Source organism: Phalacrocorax carbo, chromosome 7 (assembly GCF_963921805.1).
Source record: "Phalacrocorax carbo chromosome 7, bPhaCar2.1, whole genome shotgun sequence".
Taxonomy (NCBI): domain Eukaryota; kingdom Metazoa; phylum Chordata; class Aves; order Suliformes; family Phalacrocoracidae; genus Phalacrocorax; species Phalacrocorax carbo.
Genome location: NC_087519.1, coordinates 30,880,540 through 30,901,574, shown reverse-complemented (window position 1 = coordinate 30,901,574; position 21,035 = coordinate 30,880,540). Strand labels below are relative to the sequence as shown.

General features: G+C 46.4%; 2 protein-coding genes across 2 annotated transcripts; both read right to left on the bottom strand.

The window, feature by feature from the left end:
• Positions 1–8,251: 8,251 nt before the first annotated feature.
• LOC104043252 (G-protein coupled receptor 35) lies at positions 8,252–10,074 on the bottom strand. The gene has a single exon (XM_009502841.2). It carries the CDS (start codon positions 9,945–9,947, stop codon positions 9,012–9,014), a length of 936 nt encoding a protein of 311 aa, XP_009501136.2. The 5' UTR covers positions 9,948–10,074; the 3' UTR covers positions 8,252–9,011.
• A 5,505-nt stretch (positions 10,075–15,579) lies between these two features.
• On the bottom strand, positions 15,580–20,528 carry LOC104043253 (G-protein coupled receptor 35). The gene is made up of 2 exons (XM_064457317.1): positions 19,979–20,528; positions 15,580–18,312 (listed from the first exon to the last, which is right to left on the bottom strand). The coding sequence occupies exon 2, from the start codon at positions 18,298–18,300 to the stop codon at positions 17,353–17,355; it is 948 nt and encodes a 315-aa protein (XP_064313387.1). The 5' UTR covers positions 18,301–18,312; positions 19,979–20,528; the 3' UTR covers positions 15,580–17,352.
• Positions 20,529–21,035: the final 507 nt, after the last annotated feature.

The window sequence follows — 21,035 nt, the reverse complement described above, 5'->3', positions numbered from 1 at the left end:
TGTCACCAGCAAACAACACAGGGATGAAACCAGAAAAAGGGAGTATTTCAGCTCTGTGCTGACTGATGTGTCATTTACTTTTCAACTAGAGACTGAGGGGTTGTATTCACAATGGGTTTGTTTTTTTTCAAATCAGGATTTAGAGTGATAGAGGATGACTCACAGAGACTTTTTCTTTAGCCGTTGTCTTAAAATGAATCTTCAGATATTTCCTTCTTCCTTCCTCTTTCTGTGAGAGCTTTCTGGTTGACTGATCTTCCCTAAGTTACTGACATCTAGGGTTTGTTTTGCTTGTATGGGTCATTTATCAAGTCAGATCTGCTAGAAATAATTTAATGGCATAGGGTTTGTTGATCAGAAACAGAGTACTCTAGCAGAAAGTGGAGAAGCAAAAGGTCAGATGTGAAAGACGAAAGATGGTTCCTCCTTCATTTTGTGGGTTGGTGCCAAGTTGTCTATAGAGCTTGGTAATAGAAAGAGTCAGTGAGGGATGCTGGTGTAGAGAGGGGGACCTGGCCCTTGGGGCAAGGGACTTTCTCCTGCTGGGCTTGTCACTCCCGCATGGACAGGTTAGAGGATCAGACCTTGAATAATCATTGCTCCATTTGGGGAAGAGGATTGCTGGTTGGGGTCTATTAGCCACTCACCTTCCTGTCTTGGCTGCCTTTCTTCTCTTCAGTCATGAACTGTTTTGTTAAGCTGTGGCAGTGAAGGGACTTCATGGAGCACCATGACAGTCTGATTTCTGAGTCTCAGCTTTCCCAGTGCCTGCTTGAGCCAAGGGTGATTAATGGCCTCGAAAAACCACACTGGCCCTGCATTGGCACTTGTTGGGATAGGTGGGACTGGCCTTTGCTGTCACTGGAAAGGTGGGTGAGGTTGCACCAAAATTAGCACTAAATGCTGCCTTTATAGAAAAGCACTGCATTATCATGAAACCAAGGCTCCCTACCACCTGCATCAGCATGGCCTATAAACATGTTTAACAACAAAAGGGCAAATATAGGCCTGGAGAAAAGCTCTGGCACCTACTGCTCTTATCTGTGAATTCACCTTGCTGATGAGAGTGTATGTTTTCTAACTTGCATGCATTTCTGCCAAAATATTGCTCGGTGCCAGGCCTGCTGCTTATCCTTCATTATGTCCCTGCCTCGTAGCAGTGCCACAATCTATAGCATCAGTGGAGCACCTGGTGGTTTGGCAGCAAAAGGTTCTGCAGAAAGGAATGGGCTTGCACAGCTCAGCACTTTGCAAGTTCACAGTTAAAAAAAAAGTCCTCATGCTGTGGTTTCAACTTTTGCCCTGGCATAAATTCACTGTGATGATTCAGGCTGTCAGCATGCTCACGCTTCCAGTATGTGTTTGACAGCTGGGCTGGTAGGTACGCAGGGCAGCCAGGCCTTATGAAAAGATCCCTGACTTTGGTGGTCCTTTTTGTAATAAACAAATTCTTACATTTGCATCTTGGCTTCAGATTAGGAATGTTTTTTCTTAAAAAAGGAAAGTGTGGGTGAGAAAATGCCAGAGAGACAGATGAGAGTCGGATACTTCTTGCAGAAAGGGTTTTTTTTTGTTGTTGTTGTTGTGGTGGGTTTTTTGGTTGGTTGGTTTCAGGGAATTTTTTTTGGTGGGTTTGTTTGTTTGTTTGTTTGTTTTTTGCTTTCTATCAGATCATTTTTGCTGTAGTTGATAACACACCAAAAATGCACTGGGCAAGGACAACTGGCCCATACTGGGGCTAAATGCTCAGCACTGGTCAGGATAACTCAGAGTGGCAGCAATGAGCTCTGACCACCAGTATGTGTCCCTATGACTGTTGGAAAGGCTGAGCTGCTTCTGGGGTCATTTACAGGAGATGATGATGATTAAAAAAAAGGAAAAAGAATCCCCAAGACCTTAAAAGAATGAGTCTAAGTGACTGATGGAAGTAGTGGCATGTTTTCTAAGGCACACCTCTTTCCTTTGTGTTTGGTGGGCACATTTCTGCACATCCATGCAAGTACGTCATATGCGAGTCACTTTTTCTATGGCTAGTGGATTGGTTAGTTAGCCTCTTGTTGAGGTTTTTTGGTTTTGTGTGTTGTTTGGGGTTTGTTTGTTGGTTAGGTTGGTTGGTTGGTTGGTTTTTTAAATTTTTTTTTCTTTCTTTACCTCTTTTCCTTGCATTTGTGGAAATTCTTGTGGTGCATGAGCTTCCTCACTGAGAACTGTGCTGGGTACCCTCAGGCTGGGTTGGGGATATCACAAGGCTTCTGGAAAAATCTTGCCCTGCAGGCATGGGACCTTCCCCACTTCCTCCAGCTTCAGTAGCCTGTCTTCTTTCACCAGCTCACCCTGGTCATGTCCAGCCTTTCCCAGGGGAAGAGAAACCCATTGTTTCTGCAGCTGATAGCAGGGGAGGCCGGGTGGTTTTGCTGAGCAGCTGGATCCTGCATGGCCATTTGTAGGCAGGCCAGCCCAGCTTGTGGCATACTGCAGTGACACTGGACAGTTGGAGACTTTGGGTGATCCTGCCAAGCACTGGGTTTTGCTGAGGACAGAGCCACCTGAAGAAGGAAAGCCTCCAAGAGGTAAAAAGAAAGCAGAGATGTGCAGCACAGTTCACTCTCTGGGAAGGGTAATTGCTAATACAGCAATTTCTAAAGCTAGATTTTCATGTGGGTCTAGTACCCCTATTTCTTTCCTCTGTCACAACAATATAAGGCATAAAGCAGTTTCCAACTGCAGCAGGATCCTGGGGCAGTCTGGGCATAGGGAGTAGCACTGGGGTGGGGGATTCCTATGCCAGAGAGTGTGAAGGAGGAAGAGGAGGCACATGCACACCTCCTGGAGCCAAGGGAGGACATTTCTTGCATCACAGATGGGCCTGAAAGACTCTTAGAGCTCCCCTGCACATCCCTCCGTGGAGGAGAGGTTGATGGGATGCCTCCAGTGCAGATCCTAGGTACAAACTGCACAGGGGGGAGGGGCAGGCCAGTCCCTGTGCTGGGGACAGTGCTTGCAAATCAGCACCATCAGTGCCGAAAGCGATGGAGCAAAGAAGGGCTGTTTTGTTGCAGTTGTGTGCACTGTGCCATGAAGCTGCATGTCCCCATTGCTCTTCTGGGGACATCAGAAGAAACCTTTGTGCCATCAGTGTGCTCGCCAGAATTGTGGGGGAGGTTTTAAGTGCAGGAGAAGAAGCTCTTGAGATTTCTCTCTTCTGTATATGCTGACTGATATGCTGTGCCTTTGTGCAGCTGGAAATAAGAAACTTGGCCCAAGCACAAAAGTGACTCATGCTCTTTAGCATCTGGCTTATGTGGCCCTATCTGAAAGCAGAAGAGCAATTCCTCTTTCAGTCACTTTTACAAAAGATAATAAAAAAAAAATTTCAAGAGTTAAATAGGGAGATGTTTCAAGGGAAACTAGAGTAAGGTGTGAGTGGGTTGTGGTGAAATATACCAGTGGAAATAAATCAGCCTGGGGTTTATTGGCAAAAAATAAAGCCAGTGTGAATTGATCAAAAAATAGAAATGTGCTGAATTTCATAACTGGCTTCAGTATTGCCACCTCAAATCTGCCTCACAATGATCATGTAGATAAATTGTCACCAGCAGCACAGTCTGGACCTGGGGTGTGCCTTTAAATGCAAAATCTGTGAAACCCCTTTTTGAAACAGAGTGCTTTTTCTGCTGTGCTGTCGTCTCCATGTGAGGCCTTTTCTTCTTTTTTCCAAAATTTTGTTTTATTCTTTTGAAAACCACTGGGAGAGGCTGCCTGGTTAGGATCCCTGTCCCAGGCAGGCAGGTGGTGGGATCCACTTGCCTTTTGCTGGGGTAAGGCAGCAGGTGTCCAGGGAGGAGGGTGCTGGGTGCTGGGGTGGCCCTGCCTTGGGCAGCCCAGCAGGAGATGGGCACCTGGATGTAGGGGTGTGCATTGACTCCATGGGAACTTTTAACTTTTTGGCAGGGCCTCCATTTCCTAGATTGTTTTTTACCTAGTGGAGAAGTTGGTCAAGCATCTGCCTCTACTGATACCTCCTTACTGGGATTGAAATAGCCCTGAGGTCCCTGATCTGAGAGGTGAGAACAGAAGAACCCTAAAAAACAAAACAAAAGACCCCAAACATGCATACCTAGAGTAGTGCTGCGGTATTTGAGCTCCCCTGTCCCTTCTTCTAGAGCTGGGACCGCTGCAGACCATCATCCCTCCAGGAGGTGAGATCCCCTGTTGCTGCTCTCTGCCTGCTCAAAATAGCACCTGCTCTTCCCAAAGGGACAAAATCAACCATTTGGGTCCAGCCAGCTAGTAAAAGAGAAAAATTCCAGGTATATTATTGAAGTCAAATGTATCTTTTATCATTGTACAGTTTATTGCACCTTTGAAATTTTTCAAAGTTCTGTTTCTTCAGAAACAAAACAGAAGCCAAACCCCACCCCGTCTCTAAAACTGCTAAAATGCTGTGAATGTAGCTGTGTCACTTGAGATGAAAACGTGTAACTGCAGTGGCAGAGAGCAAAGATTACAGTGATGGTGAAGGGCCATGGCTGGCAAGTGCACTCCCCCCAGGTGCAGAGCTTGCTCTGGCCCCAGGTACAGGATGGCACTGCAGGTGACCAGGGGCTGACCAGCAGTGGGGACTGGAAGCCAGCCCCTAAGGACATGCTAAATGCCACTGAAGTCTGGTGTGGTTGGTGCCCAGAATCTGAAAGTGAGCAGCTGCAAAGTGATAAAATAAAGGGCTTGATTCTTCATGATTACTCAGTTGCCATTGGGAGATTAGGAAGGTATTGAATATAAGTCACATTCTTCTATTCACCAATGTAATAGCAAGGAAAGGAAGTGAGCAGCAGTAAAAGATCTAATTTACCACAAAATTATAGCTTAAACAAGAATCTCTTCCTTTCTGCCCCAAGATCACTCATGACCTTCTTCTGCCTTTGCTGCCCTGCCCTGCCTGCAGTACCTTGTGAGCAATAGTCTGTTGCTGCATCTCTGCTGTGAAACCAGATTAGATTATGCAGTCCCCTTCCTTCCGCCACCCAGGGCTCTTCTTGGAAGAAATTACTGAATAGCCTTTGTGACAGGCAGAAGTGTAAACATGTTAGCTTAAGCAGGTCATAAAATAGCTGCGGCAACACGGAGGAGCTGTGATCCCCATGTGGGGGGTGTGTGATGCTGTCCTACCCTTCTGAAATGTGACATCTCTGTGGTGGAGATGTGGTATAGAGTCTCTCTGCTGGGGCACTGAGAAAAGTTGGTCCTTCAGTCCCTTGTTGGTGCAACATGACTTTTGGTGGAAATGTGATGTTTCTGGAGCCTGTTTTTATAGAGCAACATAGAGTTGGATTTAGCTCTGTTCACCACAACTCTTTGGGCCTGGACATCCAGCCTGTTTTTTACCCAGCAAAATGTATGTCCATCAAAGCCACGAGCAGCCAGTTTCTCCAGGAGAGTGCTGTGCGAAATGGTAACAAAGACTTTAGTAAAAAGTCTAGGTAGACAACAGCTACAGCCTTTCTCTCATCCACTAAGCAGTTCACCTTGTCATAGGAGGAGATCAGGTTAGTCAAGCAGGACCTGCCTTTCATAAACCCACACTGACTGGGCCTGATCACCTGGTTGTCCTGTACGTGCTGCATGATGGCACTCAAGATGATCTGCTCCACAACCTTCTCCGGCACCAAGGTCAGGCTGATGGGCTTGTAGTTCTCTGGATCCTTCTTCTGGCCCTTCCTGTAGATGGGTGGCATATTTACTAACCTCCAATCAACTGGGACCTCCCCAGTTAGCCAGGACTGCTGATAAATGATTGAAGGTGGCTTGGTGAGCACTTCTGCCAGCTCCCTCAGTACTCTCAGGTGGATTCCATCAGGCCCCATAGGCTTGTGTGTGTCTAAGTGGTGCAGCAGGTCACTAACCATTTCCCCTTGGATTATGGGGGCTTCATTCTGCTTCTCGTCCCTGTCTTGCAGCTCAGGGGGCTGGGTACCCAGGAACAACTGTTCTTTTAGTATTAAAGACTGAGGCAAAGGTGGCATTAAGTACCTCAGCCTTTTCCTCATCCTTTGTTACTGTGTTTCCCCGACATCCAGTAAAGGATGGAAATTCTCCTTAGCTCTCCTGCTGCTGCTAATGTATTTATAGAAACATTTTTTATTGTCTTTTATGGCAGTAGCTGGGGTGGGGGCTGTTTGCCTTGCAGGCAGTGGTGGAGGAATCGGTATCTTATTGGCAAGTGCTCAGATCCCCCTTCTTTCCAGGAGTTGCTGAACCCACCAGAAATGTCTACTACTGTAGATTGCTGCTGCCTCCTCACTGCTTAATGCATCCCTTAGTTCTTCTCTGTACAATGTGGGAGAGCTTGGCCAGGTGGGCTACGAATTTAGAGGACACTCGTACGAAATCAGCCCAAAAGCTCCATGTGGAAAAAGCAAAAAACAAAGTGAGTAAACAGAACAGCATAATCCAGTAGCTGGGGAGCCTGAGGGGGTTTCTTGGTCCTTGTGCCATATATTTCAGCCGCAGAATATCTGAATCCCTGACTGCCCTCTACTTGGCTAGACCCTGCACAAATGGTGAAGAACAGTGGTTTTGGTCCTATGTCAGAGGGATTTTATCACACCTCTTTTCTGGGTGTGAAACATGCTTTTCTGGCTCTTTGCCCTCATTAACCAGCTGCTCCTGGGCAGTCACTAGGAGCCGCCACGGTCCTGCTCAGAGCTGCTGCAGAGGCTTGCTGTGGCAGTGAGGACCATCCCTGCACTTCCTGCCCACCACCATCCTGTACTGGCACAACCTGACTCTCCCCCACAGCCCCTTTGATGCTCTCTCCCTCTCCAAACCCCAGTAAGCACCTGAGGACTCACTGCTGTACAGAGGCTTTAGTGTGAGGTTTCTGTGGTGAGGAATTTTGGCCATCTTTGGCCAAGCATTCATGGTATGTATTTCTGGGCTGCTGGAGGAAGGGACATTACTCAGAGTGAGACAGCTTAGCAGAATCTGCTCGGAAATGCTTTGTAGGCAGCTTTGTATCTCCTCCACCCACATAATTAATGTAGTATGTTTTTTTCCCGCGCATCTAAAATAGCAGTTTGGTTTGTGCAGAGCTTTCATCTTTGAAGAGCTCGCACCCATGTTGGTGAGACTGGAGGTGTAGGAAAAACACACTGGCAATCAGATAATCTCTCAAATCACTGCACTCTCAGCACACAAATCCCATACTGGGGAGGAAATCTTAAAGGTATGTTTAGCCTTATTTGGGAGCAGTCCATCAAATAAGTCACAAAGGTGCATATGTTACTACAGCGATGCAGGAGACCCATTAGCACACAGGGCTGGGGAAGGCAAAGTGTGAGCCCTGTGCGTCAGGCTGAGCAGTGTGTAATCCCTGCCAGGGTAATGCTACACCTTGGGCTGAGCTAGGAGGAGATACCCATTTTCGCATGCACAGCACCAGTCACTGCTGCTTTGATCTTTTCAAAGAAAATGTAGGGGTAGAAGAGGGACCATCCTTCTTAAAAGTTCATCTTTGCAACTAGTGCCTCGTCTACTGCTCCTCCCCATTATGCAGTGAATGAAGGCCAGATCCTGTTCTCGGGTTTTTGGTGCTGACAGAGCAGATTTCCCCATTTCTGCCTGAATCTCTGGCAAGCATGCTGAGAAGCCTGGATCCCCTTGAGAAGCTGTCAGGGCTTTGCTACTGGTCTGCGCAGGTGTCATGGGCTTTGCTGGGCAGGTGGATGGAGGGCTCTGCTCAACTGCTGCCTGCAGCAAGGTTTCTTCCTCGTGGCATGTGCCTTGAGTAGGAGGAGATGCAAAGGCTGAGCTGGAAGTGGGGCTGTAAGGCTGCTGAGGTGGCAGCAAAGTTTGGCCCAGTATGTGCAGGGAGATGAAAGCCCAGCCTGGGTTTGGGAAACGTGGCTGGAGGTATATGCCTGGTATGACCAACCCTGGGGCACACAGGAGCTGTCTGCGCATCATTACCAAGGGGCTAGTTAGTGGTTTTACCTACTTAGCTGTTTGTGGGTAAGTGCACCACAGGGTGGCATGCATCCTTCTGCCTTTGAAAATCCCAGTCTCCGTTGCAGCTCATACCCCCTGCCCCTTGCTTGGACAGCCAGGGAGATGAGCTGTCCCTCTGGGGATGGACAGCGGAGCAGATCCTGTACCACCCAATCCCCCACCTTTTCCATTTAACTCATTAAGAGGCTACACTCTGCGAGTAACACGACTTTATTTATATTGGACACTTTGGAACAATCTTCTACCACTTTCTTTAGACAGTCATTTACATTACAAGGTTGACTAGATCCCTAATACAGAGTTCTTATTCCCACTGCCCCACCCCAACTCTTTGGATAGTAGCTTTAATGCCATTTGACTCAAATGCTTTTGATGTAAAGTTTTCCCCCAGTAATAGCAATTTCTTCTGACTTTGTATTGCCGTTGATGACCATTTTGTAGCTGTATGTAGGGTGAATGGTGCTGTTAACTTGTCTGAAGCAGGCTAAATCTGCCTCTGCTACTGTGATTGTGCATTATTAGCAACTAAAAAACAAGACGTTTGTGACTTATAAAAACATCCTCCTTTCTTTTTCTGCGGCGCTTTTGTTTTGACTTCTTTTTCTTTTTTGATATTTGGAATAACCTCTGTTTCTTTAACACAGCTACAGCTGCATAAAAACATATCCAAGGTGGGAGGAGGGACAAAAATCCCCTTTACCACTGGCTGTACTTGTTTTGGGTTTTCTGGGAAAATGAAAGACAGTTTTTGCAGGGGAAAGCTATCATTTTACTCAAATTTGCATAAGGCAGAGAATTATTAGTGGCAGCCTAGATCATTACATCAGGATTTGGACTGCTGTGGTTGTCTGAATCAGGGCTAATTTTTATGTGTCTAAATCCTTCCCATTAGCAGAATGTCCCTCCATTCCACTCACACAAAAAGGAAGTGTGAAAGTCTGCTATTGAGTTCCAGCTGAACTTGAACACAGCAAGTACAAAATGCGTGCTGCGTGTGCTTTGCACTAATGTGTTATGCACGGGAGCTGAATTTCAGCTTCTTCAATGGCTTCGCATTTGGACTTTGCTAGCTTGGGAGAGGCTTCCTTAAATTCCTTGTTGACAAAGTAGTAACAAATAGCATCCAGGCAGCAGTTTGTGTTTGCAAGGACCGACGCGAGGTGAACAAAATTATTAACCTTCTGTATTGCAGAGCAGTTGGAGCTGATGGAGTCCATTATAAAGCGAAGGAGATGCCCGAGGTAAAGGGGTAAAAAGCATACGATGAACACAGACATGTTTGCAGACACGATGTAGACAGCCTTCCTGAGTGACTTTTCCTTGTGACAGTTTTCATTCTTCTTTCTCATGAGTTCTACAATGACTTGTATGGAGCAATAACTCAAGATGATCAATGGTATGAAAAACCCTACCATAACAGCACACAGTGTGGTCACTGAGGGTTTAACGGAAGACTTTTCAAAGCAATATTCATCTTGTCCTCGGTATTCTAACTTTTTAATGAGGGACATCTCACAGATGATGACTATCCAAAGGAATCCAGAGGCAAAACTTGCCTTCAGCGGTGACCTCAGTTCCTTGGCTTTCAAAGGGTACTTGATTGCAAGGTACCTATCAGCTGCTACAATGGTGATGATACTGATGCTCATGAAGCGGTTTATGAAATAGCCACCTTCCAGAACCAGGCACCATCTACCTACCTTCAGCTGATAGAACTGGGATAAAGTTTTAAAAGGCAAAGTAAAGAGCAGCAAGCAGTCAGCCACAGCTAAGTTGACCATGTATACTCTGGTTCCTGTCCATTTGCCGAGTTTGCAGCAGAACACCCACAGTGCCAACACGTTCAGCAAAATGCCCAAAAGCAAAACTGGGATGTAAACACACAGCTGGACAAGCGGAAAGCTTTCATAGGCTGTGATACTGCAGTTGCTGAGGTTCATTTTGTGGGTATTAAGAGGCACAGTTCCTGCAAATGCAGATTAAACCTTTTAGAAGCTAGACTCTTAACTGTGTTGGTCATTAATTCAGATAATTCAGGGCTTTACCAACAGTGAAAACCAAACTCTGGAGATGACTTTGCAGAGCAGAGCTGGCTGTGGGGTACCTAGCGGGAAGGGAGGGAGTGGGACACAAGCCTAATCTGTCGTGGAGAAGAGAAAAGCACTGGTTCTCACTGGGTCGCATGTGGGGAAGACTGCTTGTGGAGGGCAGCAGGGGAGAACACTTGGGCCTCTGTTTAGGGCCAGACTCAGACCAGGCAGCAGCAGGTATCCTGCAGCTAGGAGTTATGTGGGCTGTTACAACCATCTGATAATGGAAAGGCGATGCCTAAACCCAGTTCTCATCCCTTCTATTATAGTGGCGCTCAGGAGAAGCCAGCCAGCAGCCTCATAGCTCAAAATGCTCTGGGAGATATGCAGCAAAAGGACAGCTGTCCTCTCCAGTCCTGAGCTGTCTCTGTATCACTTCTCATTAGTGATAGAGCAATTATTACTATATCTCTCATTAGTTTTAGCTGCCATTGAATCCTGTACTCAGTAGAAGCATTTAGTGGGCTGCAGCAAGGATCAAAGTATTGGGGTCTGCATGCTGCCTTTCAAGGACTGTGAAAGTTGGGTTTTGTCTCAGAAGTATTAGACCAATCTGCTGCAATTCCAAGAAAAAAAATCCCAGCAATGCCATGGCAAGAAATGTGATCAACAGCCACGTGAAATAGAAAGATGAGCTGTATCTTGTCTAGTGAGTAATTTTATCACCCTGGATCTAAGGGCAATATTGCTATTTGCCTTTCTGCTTTGAAGGAGTTAATTCAGGAGTATATTCCAGGTGCAAGTGTTCATAGACAGAAAAGGCCTGGGAGGTCTGAGATGTCTTTGGATTTTTCCCTGCAAGGGGAACATGGCTCCACAGGTGCCGGTTCCTGGGGCTCAAAAACATCCCAAGTAAACAAACCTTAGGGCAGTGCTGCAGCATCTACTTGCACCTGCAGGTCTCAGCTAGCTTTGAAAATCATGCTGCTGAGGAATCATGCTAGGACACCTCTTTGGAGGTGAGGGAATGTGTTACAGCTGATACCTTCAGCAGTTCTGTGCTTTGGACATGAGCTATGAGCTATGAGCCCAGAAGATATAAGGGTAGATAATAGACAACAAGGAGATCTAGCAAAGGCTGAGACAGCCCTTAAGCATCTAAAACACGTCTAATGTGGCCAGTGTCAAAATAAGCCTTTGAAAATACACAGGCTCCAGCCATCTCAATTTCTCCGCCACCATTTTGGTATCCCACCATGGCTGGGGAAAGGCAATGCCTGGACAAATAACCAGGTCAGCAAATAGCCAGGAGGTATTACCTGCTCACTCGCTGTCCTCGGAGAGAGTGGATGTTCCTCCAGATTAGCTGCAGTACGGCACGCAGGCACGATGAGCTCTCCTAGCAGTACTCCTGGCACGGGACCAGTGAGGTGTCCTGTGACGACCATTTGCTGGTGGCTGTGACGGCAGCAACGCTTGCAGAGGAAGCACCCCCGCCCATCCTCAATGTATTTCCCTAGGGTTGAGCTTCCTCTGTGACCACATGCACAGCTCATATCACGCCCTGTTGACCAAGAAGCCTGCAATAGCCCTGCAGCAAAATAAAATGCTTCTCTGTGTGCGGCCCTGCAGTGGTTCCTCCAGCAAATGGAATGGCTTTGGGTTTTTCCTTTGATTTACTTTCCAGTGCCTGATGTCTCACTGGGCAATGCTCATTGACTTTCCTCACTCAACAGGTTGTGTACATTGCTTGGGAGGGACCTGTTGCCCTCGAGAGTACTGAGGTCTTCTCTCTGCCTTCTAGACTGCCACTCTTGATCGGGCTGGAGCAGGGACTGCCACCTGCTGTCACACTGCTGAGCTCCAGGACAGAGCAGCCCTGATGGACCCCCAGACCCATTCACAGGCTGTTGGAGAAGTGAGGCTTGTGGTTTGCAGACACATTATTATTATGACTGCGTTTCACCCTGAATCACAGTATTTCTCTCATCTTCCATAGTTTGCATCAGCCAGCAATTCTGAGAAAACATGGCATTGTGACCCTGTGACCTGCTGATGTTATGACTGCTCTGCGGTTGCAGGTGCCTGCTGGCCAGGGGCTCCTCCTTGGCTGTCCATTGCAACCCATTTACAAGAAGAGCTCGGATAGGTTGATCAACAAGCTCAAAGGTCCTGCTGTTAGTACCTTGAATTGCTGTCTTGGGCAAACAAGTTTCTTCTTCCCACTTTCCAGGTTATCTTAGGGCAGCTTCAGGAGTATTTCTGCATTGTCTGTCTGCACATGACAAACCAGCCTTTGAGATTAATTTCTTGCCAGTGTATCGTCAGTATAAAGCTTTGCTTAAATACTTCTCCTGAGTTTCCAGGGACAGCTTTTGCCTTTCTTGTGGCTGCTTCTTGGTGGATGCTTATAAGTAGTTACTGACCTATTAGTATACCCAGCTTGTTGATCCCGAACCATCATTTTCATGTCATGGTCCTTATTGGTACTTTAGTTTTCAGTCATCCAGCTCCTGGGCTGTGATAGTTTCACCACTGTACAGAAAACACTTCACTTTGCATCATCCTCAAGTGTTGTGCACATACTCCTATTGTCTACATCAAGGCAATCGCTACTGGTATTAACTATGAGCAGTCAACATCAAGCCTGGAGAGAGCTCACCCTATAGCATCTCTCCAGTGTGGTGCTTCCCATTCACAGCTTGGTGCTGTGGTCACCAGATGAGAGAAGCTATATCTCCCGTCAGCTTGGTGAGGCTTCAAGGGAGGGTCAAACCATGTCACCAGGCACAAAGCCACTGGCTGTGATCAGCAGGTTCACCAGGATATGTCAGAGCAACTTAACACCAGCTACCAGCAGGCAAAGCTATGATGAACTGTTATCTGCAAAGAACTTACATGTCTCCTGGTGTGGCTCTCAGGTCTCTATCTGATTTCTGGACACTGTGGGGTCAAGGTCCTCATGCTTCTCTCCACCTCTGCTTCCCATCAGCCACCCTCTAGTCTCTTTCAGCTGCTTATGGCTCCCTTCTTGCATCCAGTTACTGGTTTTGTCACCTCTGCCATGGACCAATGATGCTCACTCGGTATTTTCCACTGCCTCTGCAGTTCTCAGCCCTGTGACTGCTGTTACCATGTAGTGCAGTGCAGGTGACACGCATGCTGTTTTCTCACTTCCTCGCTGACAGCTCTCTGGCAGGGTAATCTGGGGCCCTACGGCACCGCTGAGTACCAGTGCCTGTACAAAGTACATTACTGCTCACAACGTGCTCCAAAGGATGTTTTACTGACACCTATGTCTACCACACCTTAGCTGGAAAAGTGATTTTCTTAGTGAAAGAAGCCAGTGAGGTAAAATACTCCTGTAAGGTGAAGCGGCACTTATCTTTTGCTTTTATATTTGCTCCTTCCCATTTAATTCTATTCAGACATGTTGTGAAACTGCACATTTTTCAGGCCTGCACGTAGTAGGGCTGTTACTGGCCAGACCCTTCCCTTTCTTCCCCTATCCTAGAGAAGGGACTGTGTGTGGTGGGCTCTGCCCCAATCCTATTTTGACTGACTTATTTAAAAGCATTGTTGCTAGTGTGAGATTTCATGGGCCAATTCCTTTAAAATTCTGGACTTCTCAGGCTCCTCATCCCTATTGAAAGCTGTGACAAAGTAATGGGGTAGTTTTCAGGACATACCTGGACAATTTTTGTTGTTTTTATCATCAGCAGTACTGGGTGATCTCACTTCTTTGCTTGTAATTTGTGTATATAGGTAGCTTTTCATATCTAAGGGAAGAATTTGGTAAGACCCATTTGATCTTTATACTTCTTGATCTCTAAGACTTATTTCTGTTCTTCACAATCATTTTTCCTTCCCTGTAAGCTCTGCCTGATGTCCTGCTTGAGGTTGTTTCCCAGCCAAAGAAAGCCCTTCTCATGAGGTTTTTCCATGCTCCAAGTACAGATTACTAATAGACAGGACAGCTTAGGTTCAATGGACTCCTGCCTCCTTTCCCAGCCAGGGAAGCTCTCAGTCTCCTTTGCCTCCTAGAGGCAGTGCCCGGCTGGCTAGAGCCACTAGCACGTCCCAGTGGGACAGGGCCTCTGGCAAGGTGAGAGAGGTACTGGTACCCCCTCCACACATGCAAGAGGGACATGGGACACTGCTCTACCCTGCGGCATTTGGGTTCTGCAATGCCTCTGCCCTCTGTGGTTTTTTCTTGGCTTTCTCATGGGAAGACGTGATGTTAGAACAGCAGATCTTGACCAAAACAGAACTATGGGGTTTGGAGCAGAATGTGTGTCTTATTTTTAGCATGGAAAGCCTGTGAAATGGTAGTGTTAGGCTAACTGAATCAACCTCACACAATAACCAACCCGGCTGTTGAGACTGTTTCCACTTTTCCCTTTCTTAGCACGACACAGGAAAGGAGCCATGGCACATAACGCACTCACAGGACCCTCTGTACTATAGCCCTCTCTGTACTCCTGCAGCATCAGCACTGAAGGGATTGGCCATGTATCTTTGTGCAAACCTGCCAGGGAGAGCATGGCAAAGCCTGTGCTTCCCAGCTCCCTACAGCTGCTTGGTGCTTGCAGAGTCCCCTGGAGACTGCCGGGCAATGCTGGCAATTGGAACAACTGTGCTGCACTGAGAAAGCAAAACCACAGAAATAGCTCCAAAACCTGAAAGCAGCACCCAACTTGCTAAAATGCAGAACTCTCCAATATGTGTCCTCCAGCCCCTGGGAGAGGAGTGCTGCTGGAGCCCAATTCTCTGGTGAGAACTCAGGTTTCACGTCTGCCCAAATGTCACCAAGCAGGTAGAACACTGTCTAATGCCAGCCCCTGCCTTTGCTGTTTAGAAGGGCCAAAAATGCTAAATCTGATGGCTACTTACTTAGAAGCAAGATTCTGTATTACTTTGTAGGCTTTTCCTTGCATTTTTTTCTCTCTCAAGCCTAAATTTTGACTGCAGCATCAATTTGCTCATTTAAAGTTTAAGCCATTATTAACATTTTTTTTTCTTTTAAGGGACAGAGAGATTATATTTTGCTGAAAAGTTAGCAGAATGCAATGGGTCCAGCCCTGATTGTTGGAGCTGCTGATGGACTGTGGCTGCTGCTCCCCACTATCGTTAGCCAGACTCTTGTGCTAGGAAATGGGAAAGATTTGTGGATAACCATGTCCCTGTCCTTATGGATTGCTATTCCAGTGCTGTATGATGGCTGGTAGTTTGATATGGCCTAGGTGCTAATAACTCATCTATTCCGTTTACTGGGAGCACGCAGGGAGCTGAGGTTTTGTTCAGAATGAAGAAAGGTGTCAGAAACCCATCACAAACATCATTATAACTTGATACCAGATAATAATTTCTTCAGGTAATCAGAAAGTTCCTTGCTCATCTTTGATCATCTTTGGGTTGCACTGTAATTATCCTGTTGTAAGGTAGGTCTTTTAAGCAGGTAGCTAAGTCTTCTCTCTCAATCTCCAGTACAGGTTTGGTGTTAATAATAGAGGACTCTGTATAACAGTAATAAATGTTTATTTATTTATAGATATATTAGTATGAGAGCATTATTTTCACTTGCAAAAGAATGTTTCCTTTTTTGTTTTTGTAGCATTCAGTACAAACAACAAGTAATACTACTTAGTGATGACAGGGATTGTAAAGTCAACAGTTTCTACTGCACAATAAGAAAAAGAAACACTTTATTTTTTAAATTTAGACTATGAATGGCAGGAGACCTTAGTTTGCTTCGTACAAGAAAAAACATTCACTTCATACAGCTCTTTATGCAGTAAGCTTGGTATGAGTAGGAATGACAACTATAAATTCTTTAGCGCAGCTGTTGTACTGGTTTTGGCACCGACAGGGAGTAAGCGAGCGGCTCTGGTGCTTAGCTGCTGGCTGGGGTGAAACCATGGCAGCTGTTCAGTTTAATAGAGTGCCTTGTCTGTGATCCTGGCTTGATTTAAAAACTATAGACTTGGGTAAGAGAAAAGTGCTCTGAAATTCTTTGGTTGCAAAACAGTAGCAAATGGCATCTCAACAGCAGTTAGTATTTGCTGTACTATGAGGCCTATACTTGAGGTCACATGCTCAAAAGCATTACTGTTTTGTATTTTGGAGTAGATGACCTAACTGGAGCCCACTGTAAATTGGATGAGGTGCCCCATACTAACAGTGAGAAAACACGAACATGACTGGGTTTGCAAAAAGGTAGGTTGTTTGCTTTCTGGATTAAGAGTAGGATAACAGGTTGATATGAAACAATCTTCATCTTCTTTCAAAATAATAAAAATCTTCATAATAATCTGTTTGCAACAGGCATTCGTTATAACCAACAAGATGCAAAATCCCAGAAGGGGATCCCAGAGCCAAAAGTGTTTTTGAAGGCCCTCTGTGCTGTTTCTGAAAACAGAAGTCTTTTTCCTTGCTGAAGACCACTTCCCTGGACATGTAAGTAGTGTAAGACCACCTGGACATGCAAGTAATGTTAAGACCACTTCCCTGGACATGTAAGTAATGACTGTCATGAAGATTCACAGCACACCATGAAGGAGAATGGGCTAATGGGGTCACTTAGCCTCTTGATCTCTGAGGATAGTTAATTGCAGCATACAAGGGTGATAACACTCACATATCTCCTTAAGCAATAGAATATGTTTAAGATCAGGCACTGTTTGTCTCTTTTATGTTTTCCTGTCTTTGAAAAGAGACATTAAAAGGCAGAATGAGGGCCAGACAGCATGCAATGATTAAGTTGGTCATGTGCACATACAGCACTTTTGCTCTGCTTGCAGTGAAATACCAGCAATGCCAGAGCATGAAATAATCTTTGATGTGAGCAGCACAGATGTATTAGGTTTGGCATTGTAGTATAAGGTCTTTTTCTTTGTTTTAAGTGACCATATATATTACAGTACTAGAAGTGTATTGTGTATTGCTGTAAGGGTGCTTAGTTTCCTATGTTTAGCTGCACGATATGTACAAATCAGAGCGTGGTGGAGACAATGGCCTTATAATCTATTCTCCATACCATGTGACACTCCCTCTTGACCAGAAGATGCCTGAAACTGCAATACAACAATCCAAGACAATAGTCAGAGCTGGAGTCAAGTCACTGAGGACAGAAGAACAAAATTCCAGTTAATATCAGCCCCCTTGGAGGGGGTTGCCCCATTTTGCAGGTATGCCTATACTCCCTTTTGCAGGTATGCCTATACCTACAATGATTGCAAATACTGTAGGTGGTCCCATTCCATCTACCTCAAAACTTTAGCAGCACTGTGGCTCTTAACACCTATGGTGCACTGCACTATGTTATGACTTGGTCTGTGGGTGGCTGTGACTCTTGGATTTGGTCCACCTTGGACCTCATTGATATATTAGTGGGGAACAGAGAAGAAAATTCCTTGAATTCCTTGGCTGCAAAGTAATAGCAAAATGCGTCCAAACAGCAGTTAGTATTTGCTAAGCATGCACAGATCCGAACAGAGGCTCTAACTTCCGAGAGCAGAGAACAAGCTCCAGCAACATCCACTGCAAACCGCAAGAGCAGTGTGATGTAGAAAGGTGAAAAACATACGAGGAACACACACAAATTCACAGAAACAATGTGGATTGCTTTCTGGAGTAATTTTGTCTCATGAGTGCTCGTGGCCATCTTCTTTTTGAGACATGTGATAACTTGTACTGAGCAAAAAATCACAATCCCTGAGGGGACAAAATACCAAAAGATAATGGAAAATAATAATGAATAATTAGGTTCAGTAGAGTGTTTCTGAAGGCAGACACTTTCATTGCTATTATTAAATTTTGGACGTAAGCAGGAATAAATTATCAGTATTATCCAAAGAAACCCACAGATAGAAGCCGATTTCAGTGGGGATCGAAACATCTTTGATTTTAGAGGGAACTTGATTGCAATGTATCGATCAATTGCAATCAGAGTGATGCTAAGGATGCTCATAGGCATGTTTGTAAAATATATGTTCTGTATGGTGAAACACAGATTGTCTACGGGATGTTTATACATGCTAAAATATACCAGGAAAGGCAGGGCAAAGAGCAGGAAACTGTCTGCAACCATGAGGTTGATCATGTACACCCTGGTCATGGTCCACTTCTTGAATTTGCAGCAGAAGACCCAGAAGGCAATCATGTTTAGTGGGACCCCCAATGAGAACACTGGGGTGTAGACGATAAGTTGAAATAGCACAGTGCCGTTCTGCAGAATGTCATCGTTGTCGGTGCAGTTGGCCATGTTGGGCTGTCTCTGCAAGAGAAGGGTGCAGGCATGAGACTGAGCTTGGGGACAGGCCCTCTGGTCTGGGTCGTGCTGCAGTGTCCCCATTCTCATATGCACTGCATATGTAGGCAGCCCTTGGAGGGGCTCCATGGTTTATCAGCACCATCTATCACTCAACCATCAAAGTAACACTGCCACTCACCACCAGCTACACAGAAACACATAGGCAACTCTCTCTTGCAACTATTATGGGATTAAGCCTGCCTTGCCCTCCATCCAGTTCTGATTTGCACATTTTGAGTGCAAAGGGTCTGCAAAGCAGAATGATAGTTTTTGTGGTCCCTTATCTTTGCTGCTGCTGTGGTTATCAGAGAGCCACTGGCTTTAGGACAGCCTGAAGCAGAGCTGGGCAGCATTCCCCCTTTGCCCTCCAAGGCCCTTGCTTTGCTGCTGAAGCCACCCCATGGATTTGCTCTGTGGCCTGTGAACTAGCCATAAGGTAGCTCAGGTGGCTTTACTCCTGGGGGCAGTGGGAACACTGCTGAGGCTGGCAGGTGGATGCCTGCTCTGGGCAGACTGCTCCCAAGCATGAACCCGTTCCTTTTGCTGTGGCATGCTGGGGAGAAATAGCTCAGCATGGATACCACCAGCCCTAGCAGATAACAGGTCTCCAAGAGAGAAGGGAAAGTGAGCACGTGTCTGATCTCAGTCTTCAAAGATAGGAAGCCCAAATGTTGCTAGAGCAGAAAACACAAACCCAAGAACTTAGACTATCTCCTGGTATTCCTTTAAATATTTCAGGGTAACTTCTACCAGCAGGGAAGCTGTGGAGGATGAATCAGACTTAGTCTGCAACTGATAAAGGAAGTTCTTGCAGTGAGGCAGGAAAGGAAAATGACCAGATTCTTATAATCTCTTATAAATACGTTGCCTTATAAGCTACTTCTAAGCATCAACATCTAAACTGTAGTGAAAATGTCTGATTGCATGAACTAAGTTTTTAGTGTCTAAGACTGGAAGATGGATCTGGCAATCATGGAGGAAAGCGTAGCACCTGCCTTAGCACCAGAACTGGTACGGCATTACTGAACCACAGGGATACAGTCATTTTTAGGGTGGAATTTATGGAGGAGCTAACATACAGCCAGTGTCCTGGCTCTCCTGGGCTTTCAGCCTCACAGGTCCTTGGCTGCAATGTGGTACCACCTACCCTGCAGCCATTCCCTGCCAGCCTACCATGGTCATCCTACAGTGAAAAAGCCACTCTCTGCTTGCATAGCACTGTCCCAAGGAGCAGCTGAGCCCTCTGGGCTGGGCTGGGCATCTCAGCCCCATTGAACCCCCCATGTTAGCACAGAGTTGGTGGCAGTTCCCAAGTTCCCATGCCACAGTGTGCCTGGAGCCAGGTGTCTCCACCCTTGTGGAAGTGGCATGGTAAGAAGCACTGGTGTGAAGCCACAGCAACGGAGGAAGACCCCCCTGAATGACACAAGTGGCTGCAAAACAGTAAGGCATAAGAGCTATGAAAGCAGAAGAAAACTGAGGCATCTGTGCACAGCTGAGGACTGACCTGTCTATTAACAAGCAGGCAGACCTGGCTAGTGCTTCAGTTAAGAGGTGAGAAAGCACACACTGAAGTACTAAGCAGAGCTCACTGCCACACACCCATGTGGGAAGAATTAAAAGACATTACCTGCTTTTTGTGGGGCTGACGGTGGGTTTAGTCCTCAGAAAGGTTGCAGTGTAGACGTGGGTGTTCTGGCAGGAGAGGCCTGTCGGGGCCGAGGGTGCTGGTGCAGGGTGCCGGTGCAGGGTGCTGCTCCATGCAAGGCACAGCTGCCCGGGAGCCTGCTGTCGGCAGCTCGGGAGTGCTCAAACACAGCAATGAACTCTTGTTCCCCAAAAGTGCTTCATTTATCACCTACTTTATGGGATGGTCGAGTCTCTGGTGCCCTCTGTTGTTCTACTCACATCAGGTTAGCGCTTCACCATCATTTTTTCCACCCAGTCTGTGCTCCCCCCACTCACCTCACATAAGCTAGCCATTAATATTTAATATTTTCAGTCATGGGAAAACAAATAATTTCTGAAATAAAACCATAATGGTTGCAAATTGCTCTTCTGGCAGCAAAATGTCCCTCAGGGAGCACAGCAGCCCGTGCAGCCTCTGATGCAGTTGCAGAGCATGCCCCAGGCAGGCAGCAGTGCAGGGGCTGATGGCCTTTCCAAGGGGAGCACATCGGTGTTCGTGCACCCCATGACAGTGAGCCCAGGGTGAGGGAACCAAGCATGCTTCTTTTTGGTGTCTTTACAAGAAAGGTGACAGACGTTACGGGCCTGCTTGTCCTCTGCAAAGCAGCCAGGCGGCTAACGCTATTCATCAGCATCATTGGAAGGCCCAAGCTGGTAATGACAGTCATTGCCAACCGGGCATGGGCAAGAGACCAGTGTGGCAGTGAGCACACCACAGGTGTCAGGACCTTTAGAAGCATGTTTAAGAACATGTCCCAGTGGTATTTTATAGTAATTTTTATGGGTTTTGCTGTCTGTTGGTTGCAGCGGTTGCAGTCCCATCTATGTGAGCCAGCTGAAAGGAGCCAGACTCTGACTCCCTCAGAATTTGTTCCATTAATTCATGTCTCCTGAGCTCATGTTCCCAAAGGTGCCAACAGCAGATTGAGCAGCAGCCATGGGCTCCCTGAAGGCAGATGTTGGTCACAGGCGAAACTGCTTAAGTGGGCAGGAAAGGC

Coding starts and splice junctions, on each gene's coding strand:
- LOC104043252 (XM_009502841.2), bottom strand. CDS start 9,947: ATGAACCTCAGCAACTGCAGTATCACAGCCTATGAAAGCTTTCCGCTT.
- LOC104043253 (XM_064457317.1), bottom strand. CDS start 18,300: ATGGCCAACTGCACCGACAACGATGACATTCTGCAGAACGGCACTGTG.